This window comes from Mauremys reevesii, linkage group 1 (assembly GCF_016161935.1).
Source record: "Mauremys reevesii isolate NIE-2019 linkage group 1, ASM1616193v1, whole genome shotgun sequence".
Lineage (NCBI taxonomy): Eukaryota > Metazoa > Chordata > Testudines > Geoemydidae > Mauremys > Mauremys reevesii.
This window is the reverse complement of record NC_052623.1, coordinates 144,374,486-144,399,432: the sequence shown is the minus strand read 5'-3', so window position 1 is coordinate 144,399,432 and position 24,947 is coordinate 144,374,486. Positions and strand designations below refer to the sequence as shown.

General features: G+C 42.0%; 1 protein-coding gene across 7 annotated transcripts in view; it reads left to right on the top strand.

Moving 5' to 3' along the window:
- The window catches only part of SMPX (small muscle protein X-linked), a 96,092-nt gene that overhangs the window by 7,234 nt on the left and 63,911 nt on the right, over window positions 1–24,947 (top strand). For 5 of the 7 annotated variants that reach the window (XM_039541066.1, XM_039541027.1, XM_039541085.1 and 2 more), the window contains exons 3-4: window positions 1,933–2,019; window positions 9,428–9,587. In XM_039541066.1, the coding sequence (XP_039397000.1) occupies window positions 1,933–2,019; window positions 9,428–9,574 (234 nt within the window). In that variant the 3' untranslated portion in view covers window positions 9,575–9,587. Of the gene's footprint in view, window positions 1–1,932; window positions 2,020–9,427; window positions 9,588–10,274; window positions 10,502–15,057; window positions 17,472–24,947 lie in introns of those variants that run through there. The other 2 variants (XM_039541037.1, XM_039541047.1) reach the window with 2 other exon arrangements.

Sequence of the window (24,947 nt, the reverse complement as noted above, 5' to 3'; positions counted from 1 at the left end):
AGACATAGAACTTGCTCTCATTGCAGCCAGTGTAGGGGTTTTTTGCCATTGATTTTATTTACAGTAGAAGTGAACCTACTAGTGAACTTCCCTGACACTCCAACCTATTTGAACCCAGAAAGGTGCTTGGGGTACCGGATCTAATTACTTCCTGTGCTAATTTAACTGGATCCACACTACAGTATGCATTTTACTACAAATACTATTGTGCTTTCATCACTCTAAAACTTTTATGAAGTCTGTAGATCTGCTTCTGACACAAGTTGACAAATCCATCAGCTATCAAGCAGATATCCTTCCTATTAGCTGTGGCCCAATCCAGGATTCTTAGGATGTCCAGCAGCTTTTCTTCTTCTTCTTCTTCCTTTATGCTGCTTTTCCTAGTGAGGGTCACAGTGGCAGCATGGAGAGTAGGGAGGATCAGACCTCCTTTTCCTCCACAACAGGTTCCAGCTCTTCCTGGGGGATTCCCCAGCGTTCCCAGGCCAGCCGGGAGATATAATCCCTCCAGTGTGTCCTGGGTCCAGCCTTGGGGCCTCCAGCCAGTGGGGCATGCTCAGTAGAGTTCCAAGAAAAGGCTCCCAGGGGGCATCCTTATCAGGTGCCAAAACCACCTCAATTGGCTCCTCTTTATCTGGAGAAGCAGTGGCTCTACTCCAAGGTGCTTCCAAATAGCCAAGCTCCTCACCTTCTCTTGGAGAGTAAGCCCAGCCACCCTTCGGAGAAACCTCATTTCCACCGCTTGTATCTGCGATCTTGTCCTTTTGGTCATCACCCAAAGATCATGACCATAGGTGAGGATGGGGATGTAGAGCAACCTGTAAATCGAGAGCTTAGTCTGAGAACTCAGCTCCCACTTCACCAACATGGATGGGTACAGCACCCGCCTCACTGCTGCCACCGCACCAATCCGCCGGCCAATCTCCTGTTCCTGCTTGCCATCACTCATGAACAAGACCCCTTGATATTTGAACTCATCCACTAAGGGCATGTGCTCCCCCCTCACCTGGAGAGAGCAGTCTACTTTCTTCCAGAGAGAACCATGACCGCTGATTTGGAGGTGCTGATTCTCATCCCAGCCGCTTCACACTCCGCAGAGAAACATTCGAGTGCACATCAGAAATCGCAGTTCTGAAGAAGTAAGAAGGACAAACACCATCTGAAAACAGCAAAGATGCCACCTCCGAGTCCCCATACTGGGTGCACTCCAGAGCTCGACTGAGCCTTGATATCCTGTCCATGAAAATCCAGCAGCTTTTTGACCAAGTTAATTAAAAAAACAAAAAAACCAGTCACCTTTAAGCACTGAATGAATCTACTCCATCTCCTTGTAATAGCATTCCATTGGTGTATATCCAGCCTCAATCAAATTTGTGGGTAACACCAAAATTGGAAGGGTAGCAAATGTACAGGTGAACAAAACCAAACTGCAAAGTAACCCAGAGAACTTAAAGAGGTGGGGCTGCAGGCAATACAGGGAGCTAACTACTGATAAATATATTAATACTGTAAGCACGGAGGAGGAAATAAGTAGCACAGCTTGAACAGGATGGTGGGTGTGGGGAACGTCCAAGCTGCCATACTGTGATTATTTCCATTTTGTCTCTTTAGTACCATCTTAATATTAAATTTTTATGTAACTAATCACTATAGTTGCCACAGGCAAGCAGCGGGATCAGCAGCTGGAAGCTGGGTGGAGACGGCCAGCAAGAGGATCTTTATCTTTATAAGCGGCCCATAGTATGAAAGGGTTTGAGAGCCATCACTCCAGCACCAACTCTGTAAAAACACTGCAGTGGCTACAAATATAAAACACACAGAGAAATTCACTACGGTGATCCCTTTTTTTTTGCAGTTGCATCTTTGTCTGTAATTTCATTGCATTTAGACTTTTTTTGGTGTGGTGAATCCATCATGGTTTCCTTCTGACAGGCTAATATCAACATCCCAATGGGAGCATTTCGACCTGGCGCAGGGCATCCTCCCAAAAGAAAAGAATTTATACCTGAAGTGGAGGAGGTAAGAAAAATAATATTTAAACTTAATGCAGGAGAATCTCTGCAGTTTATGTGCTATGCAAGCCACTTTATCTAAGCTACAATACAAAATGCCAATCCTAGTTATCACAGGCATCCGTACACCAATCCAAATTGGAAATCAACCACTGACTATTGAATACAGTTGATACACTTGGTGTTATTTTTGAAGCCAAAACATACATGGTAATATAAACAAGTACTGGGGTATGGGGTCCCGCTTCGTTAAGAGAATGGGATCAGCAGTGACAGGTGAGGGGAAGGCAATGGTGGGAAAGCAAGCCAGCACTTTGGGGAGTGTATATTGCACTGTATATAGCTCTAGCATCGTTTACTCCTGACTAGGGCAATGGGGAGACCCAAAACGGGATTGTGACATCCCAGGCTACTCCAGGGGCACCGATGATCTATCCCTAAAAGGGAATATTTAGGATATTTTTGGACAAATTATCAGCCTTTTCCCCCAGCTACTATAGACACTTCAGACTTGTAATTTTCTTACTTAAGGTTAATTCTACCCTCCCCTCATATCAGTTTCATTGTTAATCAAAACAGCAGAGGTTATTTTTCTAAATTCTCTTATATACTTTGCAATAATGATGCTCTGTTTATAAAGTCATTTTGGGGACAAAAACTGATCTAACTTATTTTTGAAGAAGGCATTTTGGAAAGAAAACGTATAAAGTGACCCTGCAAGCACAGATGTTTTTCTCTTCCAAAAAAAAATTAAAATATATTTTCTATTTAGTAATTAAATTTTGAAGGAATGCAAAAGATGTTAAAAAGAAACTAATAAAGCATGCACGAGGGTTGGTAGTATTTGAGAAATAAGATAAATGGCTAGCACGGTTTGATTTAGTTGGCTGATTGAATTATAGCTTTGCTCTTCAGTTATGTGTATATTATATATGAAACAGGAACTATAGAATTAAAGTTTTTGTTCTGATCCTGTAGCCTTTACTTCCCCAAACCAATGGGATAATTCACATGAGTAAAGGCTGCTGAATTAGGCCTTGTAGTAGCAATGGAACATAAATGTTCCTAGTGGATTTGTCTTTTCAGTTTTTCCTGTTTATTTAGCTTTTGCAGTACAATCCATGGTTCTATCTTTAAGGCCATTAGAGACAAATCGATCTTCTTCTTAACAGTTCTGAACATTATGGGCTATATTTTGAGAACCTGGCAAGGAAGATATGTGTCACATTCAATGGGTTGAAATCCTTGTAGGTTTTGTATGTGAAAAAAATTGAGTGAAAGGGCATGTAGCAAGAAAATTGAGTGGGAGGACATGGGAATTTCAAAAAAGAACACTGTCTCTTCACCTAGATATTTGCTTCCATAGTCTTAGCACCATCAGGCATCTTATTGACTCTTTAGATTTCCTTTGATAAAGTTAGAGACCAAGTTCTAATCTCAGCGGCAAAGTGCATATTGCACACATAGTGGGGAATAATTTGAGGTAAGTAAAAAGAACAGGAGTACTTGTGGCACCTTAGAGACTAACAAATTTATTTGAGCATAAGCTTTCATGGGCTAAAACCCACTTCATCGGATGCATGCAGTGGAAAATACAGTAGGAAGATATATATACACAAAGGACATGAAAAAATGGGTGTTGCCATACTAACTATAACAAGAGTAATCAGTTAAGGTGGGCTATTATCAGCAGGAGGAAAAAAAACTTTTGTAGTGATAATCAGGATGGCCTATTTCCAACAGTTGACAAGAAGGTGCTGAATAACAGTAGGGGAAAAATTAGCACGGGGAAATAGGTTTTACTTTGTGAAATGACCCATCCACTCCCAGTCTTTATTCAAGCCTAATTTAATGGTGTCCAGTTTGCAAATTAATTCCAATTCTGCAGTTTCTCATTGGAGGTTTGTAATCAAGTGACCAGGGAGGTTGAAGTGTTCTCCGACTGGGTTTTGAATGTTATAATTCTTGATTTGTGTCCATTTATTCTTTCGTGTAGAGACAGGCCGGTTTGGCCAATGTACATGGCAGAGGGGCATTGCTGGCACATGATGGCATATATCACAATGGTAGATGTGCAGGTGAACAAGCCTCTGATAGTGTGGCTGTTGTGATTAGGTCCTATGATGGTGTCCCCTGAATAGATATGCAGACAGAGTTGGCAATGGGGTTTATTGCAAGGATAGGTTCCTGGGTTAGTGTTTTTGTTGTGTGGTGTGTGGTTGCTGGTGAGTATTTGCTTCAGGTTGGAGGCTGTCTGTAAGGGAGCCTGGCCTGTCTCCCAAAATCTGTGAGAGTGAGGGATCGTCCTTCAGGATAGGTTGTAGATCCTTGATGCCACACATCTGAGGTTAAAAAGTAACCCTAAAAATAATTTATAGACTGGAACATCTCCAAAACATGTCCAAATCTTACACAGTCCCAAAGACCAAAATGATTGCTGCCTTAGTCAGTTACAACATAGCACTACAAAATAGAACTGTGTTGTAACTGATTTGGGCAGCAATCATTTTTAAACAGGTCCCCTACAGATATGGAATTGTAGTGCATTTAGGCCCTTATTCTTTTCTGCTTATTCAAGTTATCAGGCAATGAAACTGTGCAAGAAAACAATACTGTTTGGTAACCATCTGTGACTGCTGAGACCTTCTGCTGCCTCCCTTCCTCTCCTTCTCCATTAATTTACTTATTCTACTTGCCTTAATCCCAGATTGTGAGGTCACCTGGACACTATTCAGTGCCTAGTACAATGTGGTCCTGATTCCTGATTGTGGTGCTTACACATTACCACAACAGAAAAAATATATAATGGTAATAATAAATATGAAGAAAGGCAACACATATTCTTACTGTAATACAGTACACTTTGTATGGTGCTTAAATGAAGTCAGAATTAGAGTTGGATTTATATTGTGATCAATTTTTTGTCATATTCACTCTAGTTTGTTATATTTGTGCCCCATGAGCATTCTGTTTCCCAAAGAGTAGTAGATTTACTTGTACTAGCTCTCACATTTGCAGTAAGTATGCACAAGTATTTCTATGAGAAATGATATATTTTAATCGGAATGGAATACTGGAATAAACCTTTCACCAATACTCTGGCTCTTAGGCAATGAAACAAGACAGACAAACATCTGATTGCATCATTAGTAACATGCATGCATATGTAAGTTATTTTGCATGAATTAGATGATACGAAATTAAATACAAATTTTTGAAGCCAATCAAACTTATAGTAGCCTAAATTTCCTGGAGATGATGCCTCATAAAAAGCCCTTGTGGCCCAGAAAGGCAGAAGTTAAAATGTTTCTACAATTCTCTGTTGATCTGCTGCTTCTTCCTGAGAAATTGAAACCATAATAGATTCACTCTTCCTCCTGGAAAAACAATGAGGAATCCTTTTGGCACCTTAGAGACTAACAAATTTATTTGGGCATAAGCTTTCGTGGGGTATAACCCACTTCCTCAGATGCATGGAGTGGAAAATACAGTAAGCAGGGATAAATATACAGCACATGAAAAGATGAAAGTTGCCTTACTAAGTGTGTGGGGGGTGTCAGTGCTAACGAGGCCAAATCAATTAGGGTGGATGTGGCCCATTCCCACCAGTTGACAGGAAGGCATGAATATCAACAGAGGGAAAATTACTTTTTGTAGTGCTAACAAGGCCAATTCAATCAAAGTGGATGTGGCCCATTCCTAACAGTCAGGGCCGGCTCCAGGTACCAGCCCAGCAAGCAGGTGCTTGGGGCGGCCAACGGTGAGGGGCGGCACGTCCGGCTCTTCGGCGGCAATTCGGTGGCAGGTCCCTCGCTCCCTCTCGGAGTGAAGGACCAGCTGCGAAATTGCCACCGAAGACTGAAGTAGCAGCGGTAGAGCTGATCGCGATCGCGGCTTTTTTTTTTTTTTCCTCTGCTTGGGGCGGCAAAAACCCTGGAGCCAGCCCTGCCAACAGTTGATAAGAAGGTCTGAGTATCAACAGAAGGGAAATTTTTGTAGTGACCCAGCCACTTCCAGTCTTTATTCGATGGTGTCAAGTTTGCAAATTAATTCCAATTCTGCAGTTTCTCATTGAAGTCTGTTTTTGAAGTTTTTTTGTTGAAGAATTGCAACTTTTAAGTCTGTTATTGAGTGTCCAGGGAGATTGAAGTGCTCTCCTACTGGTTTTTGAATGTTACAGTTCTTGACATCTGATTTGTGTCCATTTATTCTTTTGCATAGAGACTGTCTGGTTAGGCCAATGTACATGGCAGGCGGCATTGCTGGCACATGATGGCATATATCACATTGGTAGATGTGCAGGTGAATGAGCCCTTGATGGTGTGGCTGATGTGGCTGGGTCCTATGATGGTGTCCCTTGAATAGATATGCGGACAGAGTTGGCAACAGGGTTTGTTGCAGGGGTTGGTTCCTGAGTTAGTGTTTTTGTTGTGGGATGTGTGGTTGCTGGTGAGTATTTGCTTCAGGTTGGGGGGCTGTCCGTAAGCGAGGACTGGCCTGTCACCCAAGGTCTGTGAGAGTGAGGGATGTTCCTTCAGGATAGGTTGTAGATCCTTGATGATGCTCTGGAGAGGTTTTAGTTGGGGGCTGTAGGTGATGGCTAGTGACGTTCTGTTACTTTCTTTGTTGGGCCTGTCCTATACTAGGTGAGTTCTGGGTACCCTTCTGGCTCTGTCAATCTGTTTCTTCACTTCCAGACTAACACGGCTACCCTTCTGAAACCTCTTCCTCCTGGAGCTATATTTGGTCAATCAATGACTAGAAATAATACTATATGACTTACAGAACCAATCACAACCAACCAGTTTTGAATTTTTAATATCAGGTATCAAATATCAAGAGCAAAGTCAATCCACAGAGAAAAAATCTCACTGAATAAACAAACAAAAAAGAATGTCAACTAAATACATCAAATACATTAATATAAGGAAATCATGATCCCTTAGTGGATATTCCTTGACTAAAAAAAGATAGGATAAATTAATCAAGTTATTTGCTGTAAAACTATTCAGCTCCAACCACTATTGGTTGATATTGTAATCATACAGAACAGTGTGTCTCAAACTGGGGGCCTCGATCCAAAAGGAGGTCACAAGCCTATTGCAGGAGGGTCACGGTATTGTCACACTTACTTCTGCCTTCAGAGTTGGGCAGCCAGAGAGGGCAGCTGTTAACCAGGCACCCAGTTCTGAAGACAGTGCAGCCGCCAGCAGCAGTACAAAAATAAGTGGCAATACCATATCATGCCACCCTTACTTCTGTGCTGCTGCTGATGGCAGTGCTGCCTTCAGAGCCTGGTGTCCAGGTCTGAAGGCAGTGCTGCCGCCAGCAGCAGCACAGAAGTAAGGGTGGTATGGTATGGGGAGGTGTCGTTCCTTTTGTGGGGGGGGGGGGTCACCAAAGCCTGAAATACTTTCAAAGGGGGTTCCAGCAAAACAAGTTTGAGAATTCCTGATATAGAACCTAGGCTGAAAAAATCTTAACCTCCTTGCTGGAAAACTATCTACCCATGCATAAGGTCAATCGAGATCAGATGTCCCGGTTGTAGACTGTAGGCACTGCCACAGTATAAATGTTAAACCACTACTATTAATAATAATAATAAATGGTCCTTTCCAGTCAAGGAAACAGTAGGAATTAGGGATGGGGTGATGAGAGGGGAAGAATTAGGCTGTCTTCAGTAACAGCATTGCACAGATGGCACCTGGCTTGACATCTCCTTCTCACAGAGAGAAGCTGTCACCATCTGTCTTGTAGTTGTATTAAGACTAGCTTGACTGAAATCTAAATCCAAGAAAGTATCAGAGGGGTAGCCGTGTTAGTCTGGTTCTGTAGAAGCAGCAAAGAATCCTGTGGCACCTTATAGACTAACAGACGTTTTGCAGCATGAGCTTTCGTGGGTGAATACTTGCATCCGAAGAAGTGGGTATTCACCCACGAAAGCTCATGCTGCAAAATGTCTGTTAGTCTACAAGGTGCCACAGGATTCTTTGCTAAATCCAAGAAAGACAGGGTGATGTAACTGGGAAAGAGGGAAAGATTCTGAAGACTAGGCCAAAACCATGACTTCATCATCTTTTGAGAGCATCTACCCACCAATTGATACAACAAGGTAATACACAGTTCTGGGCTTGTTCTGAATGTATCACTACTTCTGGACATCTGAATTAGAGTTGGGTGAAAAATAGGTTTTTTTGTTCGTTGGCAATTTAGAAAAGAAAAAAATGGGTTTGGATCAAACAAAGCATTTTATTTAAAAAAATGAAATGTTTCCTTGTGATTTTGAGCATTTTTAAATAACTTTGAATTTTTAAAAATAAAATTAAAGGAAATTTTGAAAGGAAAAGTTGTTTCGGACTGAAAAATCAAAACATTTAATTTAGAAAATTTCAAAACTGACTGTTTTGATTTTTTCTGAACTTAATTTTTTTTTCGAAATGAAAAATTCAGCAAAATCAACATGTACTCAGGAAGGTATTTGGTATCACCGAATGTGCACTTTTTGCTGAAAAAAAAGCTGTCTGTAGAAAAGTTAACCCAGCACTACTCCGCATGGTGTTAGAATCCAGAAATGCATCCCTACCAGTCATAGCTGGTCCAGCCATATTGATTTATCACCTCCAACCTCAGTCACGGCAATGTACGACAAATAAGGGTTGTCAATGGAAGACCAGGAAGAAGCTGCAGATAATACAGCATGTGGTAGGCCATCTTATAACTAACCTATATGACAAGAATATACCCCATCCTCACCCCCAATGTTCCAACACTCTACATTAGCTCCCTGTTTGATTCCAGACCCAGGTCTTGGTCTTAATTTTAAAGATTCCGCACTAGGCTGTGTCGCAAATATCTCAAAATCCATCTCTTCCACAGGGCCTGATCCAAAGCTCACTGAAGTCAATGGAAAAACGCCCATTGACTTTAATAGGCTCTGGATCAGGCCCTCAGTGCCCATGAGCTACCATCACAGTTCTGCTCTTCAGAGACTCAGGAGTTGCCCAGGGTTAAAAATCACAGGTGCAGAATATTAGTTTTCTCAGTAGCTAGAGCTCATGGCTATGTAACTCTACAAGATATTAGGTCATTAAAATGGACATTTACTTTTTTTCCTTTTGGCTGCCTATGGCACTCCACCAGATTCACTTCCCATTATTCCTTTGACACAGTAAATTGCTACTCACTTTTAGAGAGATGTAAATCCTTGTGCATTCAGTACACTTCAATAACGTATTTTTCAAAACACATGTAGGCATCTACTAATCAAGTTAATTCCCTCTTACAGCTGTCCAGTTTCCATTGTCATTACATTTAGCATCAAAAAAACCTTTTCACATTTCCCAATTAACTGACCTCTGTTTATGCTCAAGAGATTTCTACGGTTATCATAAGGTGACTATTTTCCCTTTGCACAGAGCGTTCCTGCTTCTACAGAGGAGGAGGAGGAGAAGGGGAAGAAGCAGCTCCCAGGAGCCAAGAAACTTCCAGGCCCTGCTGTCAACTTATCAGAGATCCAGAATATAAAGAGTGAGCTGAAATTTGTCCCCAGAGCTGACCAGTAGTAGAAAAGAACAGGTGAGTAAAAGAGATCTTTCTTTGCTGTGGCTTTAGGAATGACAGGCAGATCCAAAGCCCATTTATGTCAATAGGAGTCTTTCCATTGACTTCAGTAGACTGTGGAACAGACCCTAAATTTGAAAGAGAAAGTCTGCTTTATGAATAGATGTTCATGGTCCCTGGAATTCTACAGCATTTAAAACTCAAATCTTGTAGCAGAGCACCTGAGAGTTTGCATCTGATCATTTTTGGCATGTACCAGCCTCACTAACAAAAAATACTCTGCTATTATGAATATTACAGTCAGCTTAATAATGCCAAGTTCATGTCTCACAATCATGCACTACCCTGTTTGTGCAGAACAAGTGGCAGAATATAGAACTTATTTTTATGTACATAAACTATAAAGAAGTTAATTGTAATGCAGAACAACTAGGTCAGGAAGTACTACCTCCTTTAGGTAAACATTTATACTTATTTTATTTTTGTGGTTTCAAAAGATGTATGTCCACATGTGTGCACGAACACACACACACGCTCACAATTAGGAGTTTGTCTGTGATCAGTAGCAAAGCTTTTAAAAAGAAAAATTCATCAACATAGCAAAGATATTGATTTTAAAATTATTTTCACCTGATTTTGAACACGTCTTGTAAATCTTTCTAAATCTCTGCCTCTGTTGTCTTACGTTCTGGCTATTTTTAGACTTGAGTCCTAAAGCAAGAAACCTTCATCTCTATTAAAAAAAGCATTGGCTGACTTCCTTCAAAAACCTGAATCTGTAAAGGTGCATCAGGCAGTAACAATGCGGGTTCAGTTCTACAGGGAGGGGGGCAACTGAACCTGGCTAAAAATAGCAAATGTGATTTGGGTCACATAGTATCTAACAGAACAGTACATTTGCCAATTAATTCTATTGAAACAAGTCCTTTGTGTCCTGGAGAAAGGGCAGAGGAGCTGTAAGTGAAATAAAAGAATGGCATCTGGAATCTTCTACCTAGTCCCATAAAAGAAGAACAAAGCAATATAAAACATAATGCAGGAGGATTCTGTAACTGCCGAACTGAAGAGTATCCGGGGCCTGGAAGGATATGATGTGCAATCAAAGTGATTTGGCCCAAAACACATTGTAACGTTTATTTGTTTTTGTGTATAACATAAATATGTCAATTTACAAAAACCCCAAACAAATTAAAAAAAAACCTTTAATACCTCATTGTGTTTCGCCTGCTGTGGCAAAATGCTCCTGTGATTTTCAAGTAACAACAACAGAGGCTTTCTCCTTAGGAAACCTGGGAAAAGAGAAATTAACCTTTTTGTAAAATGTAATATTGTAGTCAACATATTAAAGCAGTGCCCAGAGAAATATGAATTTTTAATGCAGAGCTTTAAAGTTTCCTCCCTCTATGGGAGATATTCAGACCTAAATTTAACCCCAGATTTAGTTTCAGATGACTGTTATTCTTAGTGTTTGAAAATTGTTGTCTTATAATTAGTCTGCTGGGGATCTGGCAGTGATGTTTATCACATGCCCTGAAGTGCAATAAGAAAATACATTGCTACATGGATGGATACCCAACTAAATTAAATCTTTAAAGCTGTTAGATCATCATACAGCAAAATAACTTGCGATTGCAGTTGTATTCCCTTCTTCTCCTACCCGTCTTCTCAGGTTTTTATTGCCTCTCAGGTTGGGAGAGTGACATGAATGGGGGTGCTGCTGAGTCAGGCAGCTCAAAGAAAGTGAAGGGATTAAGGAATGCCTTAGAAAGGGATGAAGGGGAACTTTTGGCTCTCTAGGGGCTTTGATATCCCAGCCCAGGGAGCTCCCATTAGGAGGCAAGCATGCTATTTGGTGCTGTATCACCAGCTGGGAGCAGCCTGGGACAGGGCAGTCAGCCCAGTTCCTTCCCATTGGAGCCTATGCTTTGGGCTGGCAGTGACTGGAGGAGCAGCTCCAGCGGTGGCAGCGGCATTGGTAGTCTAGTTGCAGGTGTGGGTAGAAGCAAAAGAGGAGACCACATGGTGCAGTAACTCCTTGTCAGAGCCATGGGGTGGCAGGCCCAGCCCCTTCTTCTGGCCATGTTTATAAATGCACTCACTTGGGTACCAGTCATGCTTTTAGCTAGAATTTGGCCTAAGGAGAGTGTTCGGCCATATGACTTGCCTATCATTGAAGTGTTGTTTGACTCACTAATAGGCTAACTTGCCAGACCCTTGTACCCTTAGGTTGTTTGGCCGTCATGTATCAACAATGTTATTTTTCAGCCTTTGGTGTGGCCCTGCTCCCCAGCCTTCCTCTCTATATCGTCACCCTTATGCACAAACAATCTTGTTCACCTTTCTGTGAAGACAAAGTTCAGATTCCTTTGAGAACTGCAGCAAATAACTTTTCTCAGATATAACAGTCAAAACCTAAATCAGTTTATATTAAACAGTAGAACTCTTAGGAAACAAGGAAGGCCAAACTGGATCAGATCTGAGGTCCACCTGCTCGGGTATCCTGTCGCTGACAATGTCCAGTGCTTCAGAGGAAGGTGTAAGAACTTCACAGTAGGGAGACAGGGGATAATCTGTCCCCACATTAATCTCATTCTGATCTCTAATAGCTAGAGATTGTCTTAAATCCTGATGTTTGGGACTAAGTCTACTGTTAATTTACAGAAATTAGTTAGAGTACATCTATACAGCAAAAAGGCCCCACAGCAGAAGGTCTCAGAGCCAGGGTCAAATGATTCAGGCTTGCAGAGCTTGCGCTATAGGGCTAAAAGTAGCAGTGTAAATGTTCCCGCTTGGGCTGGAGTCTGGGTGGGTCTCAGAGCCTGGGCTCCAGCCCAAGTGGGTATGTCTACACTGCTATTTTTAGCCCAGTAGTACAAGCCCCATTAGCCCAAGTCCCTTGAGACTCACTGCTTCTGGCTATTTTTGCAGTGTAGACATACCCTTAGTCAAATAACAAACACAGGAGGAGGGAGAGCTATGGAAAGTTCTTCTCAGCAGCCCTAGACTTTGTATTGTGGTGATTGTAGGGTTACTGCCTGAATAACCCATCAGAAATCTATCTGGCCTCTAAAAAGCTGTCAACAGAGCAGCATCTCTAACAGTGGCTTCCCTTGAGAGAAATGAGCCTTCGAGTAGTAGGGCTCGTCTACCTCTTAGTTATAAGAGTGGCTCTCTTTGATGTGTAGATATCAATTATTTATAAATACAACACCCTATTGTGGTGTTAAATGGTCACATTAACTTTCCTTCCAATCACACTCTTGTTTGTAAGTACAAAAGTATCATTTCTATTACCCAACATAGATTGCCTTTAAACTGCATCGTGCTTGAGAGGGTTTCCTTCTTTCTTTCCCTGGTCATTCTTTCAGACACAGTGTTCAGTTAGCTTGTCCTTTATCCCCACGTTTAAGCAGAACAAGAGGAAACAGCTAACACTGAAATACAAGAATACAAACCCTAGGCATCTTCTCTAATGAACACGCTTTGTCCTGCTAACGTTTGGACTCTACACCTTGCTAGTACTCTGCCATGGTATCAGCTCATATTGATAAGTCAGCACAGCCCTGGAGTTTCAGATTAAGGGGAAAACCTATCCACTTCACTATGCCTGAGCTACTGGGGCCATTCAGAGCTAGGATGAGATTACAGAAACCTCCCTCCGGGACCCTGAGTAGTAACACAGGCAATAAAAAATAATAATAATAAAGTCACTGCATGTTTGTTGCTTTCACCTCCAGGCTGTGGTACAGTCTGCAAGTCTGCATTCCCCCCACACTCTGTACATCCAGCTTCCTGCCCCCCTGCCCTGTCTCCCCCACACCAAGGTATATGACTGAAGGATCTGATTGTCTGCAGCTTCACCAGCTCCATACACACTCCTCCCACAAGCTCCCTGGATGCTGGGGTACATTCCATCCCCACTGAGCTGGGCTCCCTGGCATGGAGTTCTGAAATCCTAGTTTTCTTCTGCACTACAGTAATTGAGATGCAGGCAGGACCCTCTGCAGCCAAGGGTGAGGGGGCAGGATGGTCTCATCAGAGGATAGTGCAATATGCTACCACGTCCTGTGTATACCCCCTTCCGCAGGTGGTAGTGTCGCAAGGAGCACAGTAGGGGAGAAAGAGTTAGTTTCTAAGCAAATATGAAAAATAAATTGCATTGTATAGGGTTTTCTTAGAAAGATTTACATTTTTTTGAGCTTTAAATAAAATAACATAGCAATATGTTTTGTGACAAGGAGTACCTCAATCTTACATATATAAGGAGCCACTATCACATACGTCTTAATAACCTGTCTCCTTACATAATGCAGAAAAAACGCCCAGGATAGTTCCTTAGCACTTACAGGATTATCCTGTGGTGCTCTGATGGGAGAGACTCATTAGGACTATGGCAAAGTACTGAATACCATAATGGAAGCCTTCTCTCTGCCCCACACCTCCAAAGAGAGGTCCTCAACCTGGCTAAAGATGGAAGAGCACATTCATAACCTAAGACTTGCCAATAATTGAATATCCTCAGCCTCTCAGTTTCCGTTGATCTGGGCAAGAATATAAAATGTATATAAGTAAAGGCAGATCAAAGGATGCTTGTGTCAGATCTCACCCACTCTCTGAGCCGCTTGTAACAGTTCGGTGTAATGACTAACAGATCTAATGGAAATCAAGATAATGCAGCTGTGCTCCTGTTTCAGAACTTTAAGTAGGAGGCAGATCGCACAGTCCAGAGTGATAAGGGAAAAGTATGGGCTAGATGAGTTTCTGGCAGTCAATTTAACTTGATCGCCCACTAGGATGACCAGACGTCCCGATATTAGAGGCTTTGTCTTATACAGGCAACTATGCCCCTTTGCCTTTAAAAAAAAAAGTGTCCCAATTTTTCACACTTGCTATCTGGTGACCCTACCTCTCACCCATTCATGCACTGTTTAGCCCAGTGTTTGTCTGAGGTCGTTTTTGTATTCTTTACCCCTAGTTTCTCTTTTGTCAACTTCAGAGAGGATCAATCCCTGTTTCTGTGCTAAAGGGGTTATTTTCAGTGTGGTCAACCCCAGGTGTTCAACAAGCATATCAGACCTCCCCAAATTATGACATTGGCTTTAAAATTAATAAATAATTTAATACATAATAAAAATAATAAATAATAATATAATAATTAGTAGTAAATTATTTTGGATCTTTTTGTTTGCCTTCTGATTTTTGAGCCTTTAGAGTACGGTCAGGTCATGTTTTCATGCTTCTCTCTGCAACCATGAGGGCTAGGAAAGTTTCTTTTAAAAATGAAAACAGAGATTCCCATGTAATCACTTGTCTCCAGGTGCTGAGACATTAGGAAGAACACTAAATAGCATGAGATTCACAATAAAACCATCAGTTGTCGACACAGTCAACCTCATTCCCAGCTGCTCCAGTTGTAAGTCAATTATTCCCCCCTATCTTTTTCTTTTAAGGACCAATTTCTTCATATGTTATTTCTCATGACCAGACAGGGCAGTGAGCTCCTGGAAGCTGAGTAAATGGCAAGGCTGGTGCCTCTGAAGTCGACTGTGACTGCCACTAGAAGCCACCGCTGAGACCCTCCACTCCCTCTCCTCCACTACCCATCAAATGTTACTGAGAGCAGCTACCATTAACTTCCTGCCCCTTTGCAAATCAAGGAGAGTTTTCCTACAGCGCCAATGACATCCTACAGCTTGATTCGGGGAATGGAGGTAGAGAAAAGATTGAAGAGACTTTGGCTGCTTATATCTCTCAGCACAGGTGAAGGACCCTAGGAAATTTTATGAGAGTTACACAGGATAGAGTGAGGGACAGAACACACTCCTTCCTACTGATGGGCAGGAGCATCTATATGAGCCAATCAAACAGACAATAATTGAGTGTTGCCGTTTTGGACATGAAAACTAACTGTACTGACATCTTCAAAGTAAACATTCAAAGATTACAGAGCATTTTGCTCAACACTGGAAAAGATTTGCATTAGTTTTTCCTTTAATAGAAGGAAAACAATTGTGGAAAACAATTCTTCACATTCACCAACATCTTTATTTTAAACAGATCATTTTTATAATTGGATGAGACATCCACAGAGAAATAATTCAAAGAACTGTCAGATTTTATAGAAAATGTGACAAAAAGCATGTACTGGTAGTTAAAATTTAAAGAAATTATATCCCATTATAGCACCTCTTATGTTCAGGAGCTAATTTCCAGAGAGTTTGAAGTTGTGAACACATGCTCATGAAACTCCCCCCCGCCCAAATAAAGTAACTCCATTACAGCCTCAGTTATGTTTACCCCACTCAGAAGTTCTAATACACTCTAAAAGCAACAAAAAAATGTTCATGAGTGCTGTGGGGTCAGCAAATAGACCTTTTCATTTCAGTCTACAATGAGACACAGAATTTTTCAGAACAGGGAGAAGGTTGCAGCTAATTGCTTCAGAAGCAGACAATGCCCTACTTCCATATCATTTTTTTGGGTGTGAATTAGGGCTATTAAATAATTGGTTTCCTTCGATCATGGTGTACTACATAATACTGTGCCCTGAGCCTTTGTTGTGAGACATATTTGTACACTGAAAACTTGCATAAATTTCTAAGGATTAGGTTGCTGTTTAATCACTGCTGAGTTGGAAGCAGTGCAAAGTTGCATCCTACAAAGGAAGCCCAGAAACATAGGATGCCTTTGGAAGCTACCAGGGGTGCAGGTCTCCCTTTTGGTGGAACATCTTACTTCCCTGATATGCTGGCCAGTTGTGCTGGATAGAGTATGTGGGAAGATGGAGTGCAGCCATTGCTCTGCCTCTTGCCTACCTCTCTACATACACAATATGAATTACATCAGTTAAAAAAAAACAGTTGGAATGCAGTCTCCATAGAGCTTTCTGAACATGTGATCATCTATCCCTAAAATCTAAGGCTCCATTTTTATAATCTGATCTGCGTAGACAGACCTGATTCCCACAGAAAGTCTCCCTGACATAAATGGAGCTTTGCATGGGCTTAAAGGCCCATTCATGTGGATCCAGTTGCCTTTGGTCATTAGAAATTATATGGTCTGCAGGAGAAAAATACATAATATATGATTTTTCTTGAGAGCATCAAACAGAACATAGTTACAGAGCTATGAATGAGATTATATAGTGGTTTTACCTACCTATACAGGGGAATTATATCATCAGCTTAAGCCATGTGCAGTGCACCCATACAGTATGGTGATGAGCCTGTAATAAATAATACAAAGTTCAAAATGTCTTCAGCACCATAGATTGTAAGTACCTTAATCAGAGTAAAGAGCTAAGTGCTCTCAAACACACAACATACAACTCAATCCCTTATTAATGGCACAACTCATTTTTATCAAATTTACATAAATTGTAGTCAATTAAACTGACAGAGTGATTCAAAATATCATGGGTTGGGCATAGCAATCAAGCTAATTTATTTCTCATAGACTTAGTCCTCTCATCATTTCATTTTGTAATTTTTTCCTCCTGTCATTGGATAGGAGACAACCTAATTACGTTTTCACAGGCCTGCGCTCAGAAATCATCTAAATTACTTTTTAAATGTACTTTGGATTTTTTGTCATCTAATTTGAAACTTTGTACTGATCTCATACAGGCTACTTGTAAGGAATGTATTCTATTGCCTTTAAATAGGACAGTTTTAAATATATGGAGCTAAATCTAGGGATCCTTGCTCCTTTCTCCCTCAGTCTGTAGTTAGGCAAACTCCCATTGGGTTCAGTGACAGTTTGCCAGTCTTGAGGCCTTATCTGTATTTGGGATTAGTCCTGAGTCAGCCATTGATGTCCAACAACTGGTGCAGCTGCATGAACTCACCTGTACTTCATTTTGATGGATGTCACTCATTTTAGTCCCCAGGTTACTTCTGGGCCACACAAATTGGATGTCCTTTCACTTTTCTTGTTGAAAATTATTAACATGATAAATAAAGAATCATGAAATTGAGTCTGAAGTCCAAATTGATTACATTAAGGGAATGAATCCCACAACATTTTAAAGTTTCCTACTTGAATAATGTTTTGGTCTCTCTCATTCTGAGCCTTTGTCACATGTTATATTCCACATTTGGGCATTGGCATGTTGTAGCTGCTCTGGGGAAAACCTCAAGTGTAGATAACAAAAGCCAGTGAAGCAAACCTCCGCTTGAAATCTCAGGTCAGCCAAACCAGTACGAACAGTGGTTTTCCTTGTTTACATTTAGGGATTGCATTGGTGCACTACATCTGTAATTGACCACCAATGCTGTAAATCCCAACCACCGACAAGGACAGAATAAAAGCCTCAGCATTGAGGCCCGTACTCAGAAGTTCCTCTCCCCTTTCATAACCTTTACTTTGATTTGATAACACTGTTATTAATCCTTCAGCTTTTAATTCTCTTGGGTCTTTGTTCATGTTTGTTGCCCTGGAGCAAACCTTGTTCTAAATTGCTACTATGCCCAGCACAACTATACAGAGCCACTCATGATGCACAAAGGCACTCCTGGAGCAAAGAACAGCAATCAAAAAAGAGTGCAATCTGCACTCTTCCTGTTCCAAACAAACTCACAAACAAGCAAGCAAATGAGGGGCAGACAAAGACTATAAGAGCTTTTACTGAAGAAACACGAAAGAACCAAAAAAGCATTCCCTCAGCAAGACTGCTCCAGCTCAGGGGAGGGGAACCCATGACAGTAAACAGATGGTATTATTTTAAACCTCTGGGGATGCAGCCCTTATACTGACAACTAAACAAGCACAAATGTATATAGAAACAGAATAAAATGTAAATATACAAAGCCTTAAAAATGTATGTTCAGGCTTAAATAGGCAGAAGCCAGGGAAGCAGACTTACCGCTGTCACCGCTCTGTTGTTCCTGGGCCCTGGGTCAGTCCCAGAGTTTTCCAGTAACAGACACTATCCCCTCCATTGGGTAGGCAGAGATGAATTAAGGGCACATTGTCCTTTAGATATCAATTTCTGAATTCCCTTGCTTTTGTGAATTAGTCTGTAGCCTGTTCAATTGATCAATGTATCTATGGGCTTGAGTGCTTTTTTGTCTGGAGGAGGGAACAGGGCAGGACTATCAGAAGGAAGGTACAATTAAATTTTTAAGAGCAGAAATGTTCTGTCAGGAAAGAGAAGAGACATTTTTCAAGCTGTCAGGACTGGGATATTCCTTCATCTAAGGCTTCCTCAAAGAAGTGTCTCATATGCCAGGACAGTTCAGAGGGTTATGCACTCTGAGTACTTTACATATGTCCCTTTTTAAACATTTTATACAAAGAAAAACACCAACTTTACGAGCTGTGTGAAGGTGCACTCCTTTGCCCTTTCCACGTGTAATGCCTGTTGGCCAAGGAGGGCTAGGGGTAGTCGAGAGCAGTAGTCAAATGTATGCAGGTGGTTGGGTAGCCAGAAGGTCAGTTGTATCAGAGGCAGTCCAGGGCAGTGGACAGAATTCTCACCTGGGTCAGTAGTCAGAAGATGAAATCCATGGCGCTGGGTCAGTGGGTTAGGAAGGTGAAGTCGGATGAGGTGGTGAGTCAGGGTTGGGAAAGGCAGCAACCAATAGGCAATGGTCTATTGCTCATACTGCTTCCTCTTCCTGTGGGTCTTTGTATAGGCCAGGTAACCAGTGAGAATGCTGCCTGTCCATCCAATAAGGGGCTTGGAGCATGGCTGCTGTGGGTCTGTAGGCATTTATTACTAAGATGCCTACAGGATACTGGGCTGGATGCCACCTAGGGAGCCAGTAGACTTCATTCAATATTAGGGTCATAAGAATGGCGATACTGGGTCAGACCAAAGGTCCATCCAGCCCAGTATCCTGTCTGCCGACAGTGGCCAATGCCAGGTGCCCCAGAGGGAGTGAACCTGACAGGTAATGATCAAGTGATCTCTCTCCTGCCATCCATCTTCACCCTCTGACAAACAGAGGCTAGGGACACCATTCCTTACCCATCCTGGCTAATAGCCATTAATGGACTTAACCTCCATGAATTTATCTAGTTCTCTTTTAAACCCTGTTACAGTCCTAGCCTTCACAACCTCCTCAGGCAAGGAGTTCCACAGGTTGACTGCGCTGTGTGAAGAACTTCCTTTTATTTCTTTAAACCTGCTGCCCATTAATTTCATTTTGTGGCCTCTAGTTCTTATATTAAGGGAACAAGTAAATAACTTTTCCTCATTCACTTTCTCCACATCACTCATGATTTTATATACCTCTATCATATCCCCCCTTAGTCTCCTCTTTTCCAAGCTGAAAAGTCCTCTTTAATCTCTCCTCATATGGGACCCATTCCAAACCCCTAATCATTTTAGTTGCCCTTCTCTGAACCTTTTCTAAGGCCAGTATATCTTTTTTGAGATGAGGAGACCATATCTGTACACAGTATTCAAGATGTGGCTGTACCATGGATTTATATAAGGGCAATAAGATATTCTCTATCTTATTCTCTATCCCTTTTTGAATGATTCCTAACATCCTGTTTGCTTTTTTGACTTCCACTGCACACTGCGTGGACGTCTTCAGAGAACTATCCACGATGACTCCAAGATCTCTTTCCTGATTAGTTGTAGCTAAATTAGCCCCCATCATATTGTATGTATAGTTGGGGTTATTTTTTCCAATGTGCATTACTTTACATTTTTCCACATTAAATTTAATTTGCCATTTTGTTGCCCAATCATTTAGTTTTGTGAGATCTTTTTGAAGTTCTTCACAGTCTGCTTTGGTCTTAGCTATCTTGAGCAGTTTAGTATCGTCTGCAAACACCTCACTGTTTGCCCCTTTCTCCAGATCATTTATGAATAAGTTGAATAGGATTGGTCCTAGGACTGACCCTTGAGGAACACCACTAGTTACCCCTCTACCCCTGTCTTTTAACCAGTTCTCAATCCATGAAGGGATCTTCCCTCTTATCCCATGACAACTTTATTTATGTAAGAGCCTCTGATGAGGGACCTTGTCAAAGGCTTTCTGGAAATCTAAAGTACACTATGTCCACTGGATTCCCCCTTGTCCACATGTTTGTTGACCCCTTCAAAGAACTCTAATAGATTAGTATTACAGAAACCATGTTGACTTTTGCCCAACAATTTATGTCCTTATATGTGTCTGACAATTTTATTCTTTACTATTGTTTCAACTAATTTGCCCGGTACCGACTTTAGACTTACCGGTCTGTAATTGCCGGGATAACCTCTAGAGCCCTTTTTAAATATTGGTGTTACATTAGCTATCTTCCAGTAATTGGGTATAGAAGCTGATTTAAAGGACAGGTTACAAACTGTAGTTAATAGTTCCGCAATTTCACATTTGAGTTCTTTCAGAACTCTTGGGTGAATGCGATCTGGTCCCGGTGACTTGTTATTGTTAAGTTTATCAATTAATTCCAAAACCTCCTCTAGTGATACTTCAATCTGTGACAATTCCTCAGATTTGTCACCTACAAAGGATGGCTCAGGTGTGGGAATCTCCCTAACATCCTCAGCCGTGAAGACTGAAGCAAAGAATCCATTTAGTTTCTCTGCAATGACTTTATCGTAAGTGCTACTTTTTTATCTCGATGGTCCAGGGGCCCCACTGGTTGTTTAGCTGGCTTCCTTCTTCTGATGTACTTAAAAAACATTTTGTTATTACCTTTTGAGTTTTTGGCTAGCTGTTCTTCAACCTCCTTTTTTGCTTTTCTTATTACATTTTTACACTTAATTTGGCAGTATTTATGCTCCTTTCTATTTACCTCACTAGGATTTGACATCACTGCTCCATTGGGGTGACTGAAGACCAGGTTTGTCTGGATGGGTTCTGTAGAAAGATCTTGGGAGCGTGTGTATAATGATTTGACTCCCAGGACCACTCTTCTGGCCTGTTTTATTCCCAATCAGTGAGTTACCATATCTTCCCTCTTTGTATCTGGGAGTCTAGGATCTTGTGGACAAGGTATTCCACCTAGTGGAAGGAGAAGTTGTTTTTGTTTGGGAAAGGAATTGTCAGAGAAGGGATTTAGGAGGGAGACACGGAATACAGGGTGCACCTTAAGATAGCAGGGAAGTTGAGTTCAGAGGTTACAGGATTGATTTGCCTTCAGATCTGGTAGGGTTCTAGGTGCTGGTGGTCAAGGTTTACATATGGGTCTGCCTGTCTTCAGGTCTTTGGTGGGTAGCCATACCTTTTGTTCTACTGCAGATGTAGGGTCCTTCTGCTGGTGATGGTCAGCCTGATGTTTGTATGCGGTGTTGGCTACATCTAGGTTTTGTTTCAACTCTTCCCGTGTTTGATGGATTTGAAGAAACAGGAAATGTGGGTACTGTGAGCAGTGCATGGTGAAAACAGGAGTGACAACCATAATTTGCACACACACAAAAAAAGGCTCATTTTGGTTGAGGCATGGTCTTCATTGTTGTATGTGAATTCTATGTGTGGAATCAGTGAAGCCCAGTGATTTTGGTGGTGGCTTCTGAAGCATCACAGGTATTGTTCCAACACCTGATTCACACTTTCTGATTGGCCATTGGTTTGTGGGTAGTAGGCAGTTGATGCATGAAGACAACACCTCTAAGAAGAAGAACACCTCCTGTCAAAACTTAGAAATAAAGGTAATGTGGTCCAGGAGGTGGTGGAGGCAGAACACACATGTGATGAGGAGATGAGCAGTACCTTAGGTGGTGGGAAGATGTGCATAGAGAATGAAGTGTGCCATCTTTGTCAGTTGATCCACTACTATCAGTATGGTATGGTATCCCTCAGATTCTGTTAGTTCAATAATGAAGTCCATTGTAATTTAGACCAAGGCCTCGAGAGTATTCACATCTCAAAGGTTTTAGTTGAGAAACTTTGGTATGACCACAGGTGTTGCAAGACCTGACATAGGCCTGAAAGTCAAACCACAGTTTTGGCCACCAGGATGACCAGTGTGTCATGGAAGTGGTCTTTGCCTTGCCCGGCACAGGGGATGTCATGGCAAATGCATGGGGCCTCCAAAAAGGGGTGTCCCTGGGGGATTTAAATGTGCCAATGAATGAGCAGGAGTCCACCCTTTAGTGTGAGCTTACCCTGGGGTTCAGTGTTGGAAGTTTGGAGTCTCTAGACAAAAGGGTCTCTTGGTAGGGCAGAATGTATGGTCATGAACAAATCAGACAGTGATATGGTTTCAGAATGCAGGAGGCTCTTCTTCAGGTCCCTTAGGATCATTGGCATACTCCCCTTTGTGGGACATAGCTTACTGGCTTACTGTTGCAGGAGCCAGGGTGGTAGGCAATAGTAAAATCAAACCTAGAAAAAAAAAAGAGCTCCGCATAGCTGTTTTTGGGTTAGGACTTTAGCAGAATGCAGGTGTTCTATATTTTTGTGATCAATGAACACCTGAACTGGGTGTCTGGCTCCTTCTAGATCATGCCTCCAGGTCTCAAAAACCACTTGGATGGCAATCAGGCTCCTTCCCCGAAATTTCACAATTATGCTTGCAGGAGTGAACTGCAAGAATAGTATGCACCAGGATGAACTTCTGGGTCAAGGCCCTGTTTCTGGGACAGCACCACTGCAATTGTGACATTGGAAGCTTTGGTTTCCAGGATGAACAGCTGACTTAGGTCAGGCTGTATGAGGATGGGTGCAGAGGTGAATGCCACCTTCAGATGATCAGAGACTTCTTGGGTTTCTGACATCCAAGAAAACTTGGTGGGTTTTTGCAGCAGAGAGGTCCTAGGGGCCAGGATTCAGGAGTGGTTCCATATAAAATAGTTCCATAGAAATTTACAAACCCAATAAAGTGCTGAATTTCTTGAATGCTTCACTGGTTTGCCTAGTCGCAAACCACTTCCACCTTCCAGGGATCATTTCAGACTTCCCTTGGCGGAAGGAATGTAGCATAAGAATTCATGGTGGGTTGACCAAAGATGCATTTCTGCAGCTTAGCACAGAGCCCCTATTGATGGAGTCTTTATAGGACTTTGCACACATGCTGGTTGTGCATAATTTGGTCTTCAGAGTAAATTCGGATGTCACATAAGTAGATGACCACATACTGGTCCAGCATATCTCATAAAACATCATTAATTAGATGCTGAAAGGTAGAAGGTGTGTTAGTAAGTCCAAAAGCATCACCAGATTTTCGAAGTGGCCATACCAAGTGTGAAAAGTGGTTTTCCATTAATCCCTGATCGGATTCTGACTAGCGTGTATGCCTCGCTGAGGTCTAACTTGGTGAATACTCAGGCTGTTCTTACCCAAATCCAGAGCTCTGGGACCAGGGGTAGCAGGTATCAATTCCGCACTGTGATTTTATTTAGGGCACAGTAGTCAGCCCAGAGTCTCAGGAAGCTGTCTTTCTTTTTCGCAAAGAGGACAGAGGCCCCAGTCATGGATATGGAACTCTGGATAAAGTCTTTCTCCAGATTCTTGTGGATGTAGTGCTTAAGGGTGGCTAAATCAGGTTCTGAGATGGAATGTATTTAGCTAAATAGAATCTTGGCTCCAGGCTGTAAATTGATCAGGCTGTCATATTCCCAGTGAGGGGGTAGTATGTCTGCATTTGTTTTTTGAATACATCTTAAAACTCTTGGTATTTTGTAGGGATTGTGACAGCTGACCCTAGTAGCAAGGAGGCCTTCCCTGTTGCCCAAGCATCTCTCCGTGTTTCTGAAGCCTGGACAATGCATCTGACCTGAGGTTCTTGAGGCTTGAGCTTGGAAGACAGGAGGAAGTTGTCCTGGCAAAACTCAGAATTAAATGTCATAGTGTGCTGATGCCAGGAGATATGCAGGTCATATTTCACCAACCAGGGGATTCTGAGTAACAAAGGGAGGTGAAGGGATTGGAGCAAGCTGAATCAGAGGAGCTTATGGTGCTCCCCAACCTTCACCTCCAAAATTGTAGTTTTCTGACTAACAGCCCCAGAGGAAGGGGTGATCCATCGATTGTCTCAATTAAATTGGGGGCAGAGTTCAGCTGTATGGGTAAGCAAAGTACTTGAGCCAGGGTAGCATCCATGAAGTTATTATTGGCCTTAGAGTCAATCAGGGCCCTTGTGGGGCAGAGGGAGGATGGGGAGAGAAGTACCTGTTCAGAATCCCAGAGCCGGAGTTGTAACTGGATTTGTAGTTATGAAGACATTTTCAGTGTGTCAGGCCAGGTGCCCAGAATAGGTTGCTAGCGTGGGCTTGGTGGAGTTTTCCCAATGTTACTGAGACTTGACCCCCTTACTGAGGCTGGGCATGGTTGTTTCCCATAACCACAGGGGTTAAAGAACATAGGAGGACCAGACGTACACCATGTGGCTGGTGCCACCACAGTGGAAACACAAAGTTCTCTTGCCATCAGTGTTCCCATTCAAAAGGGCCAAGTTAGGTCTGTGTTATGTCCA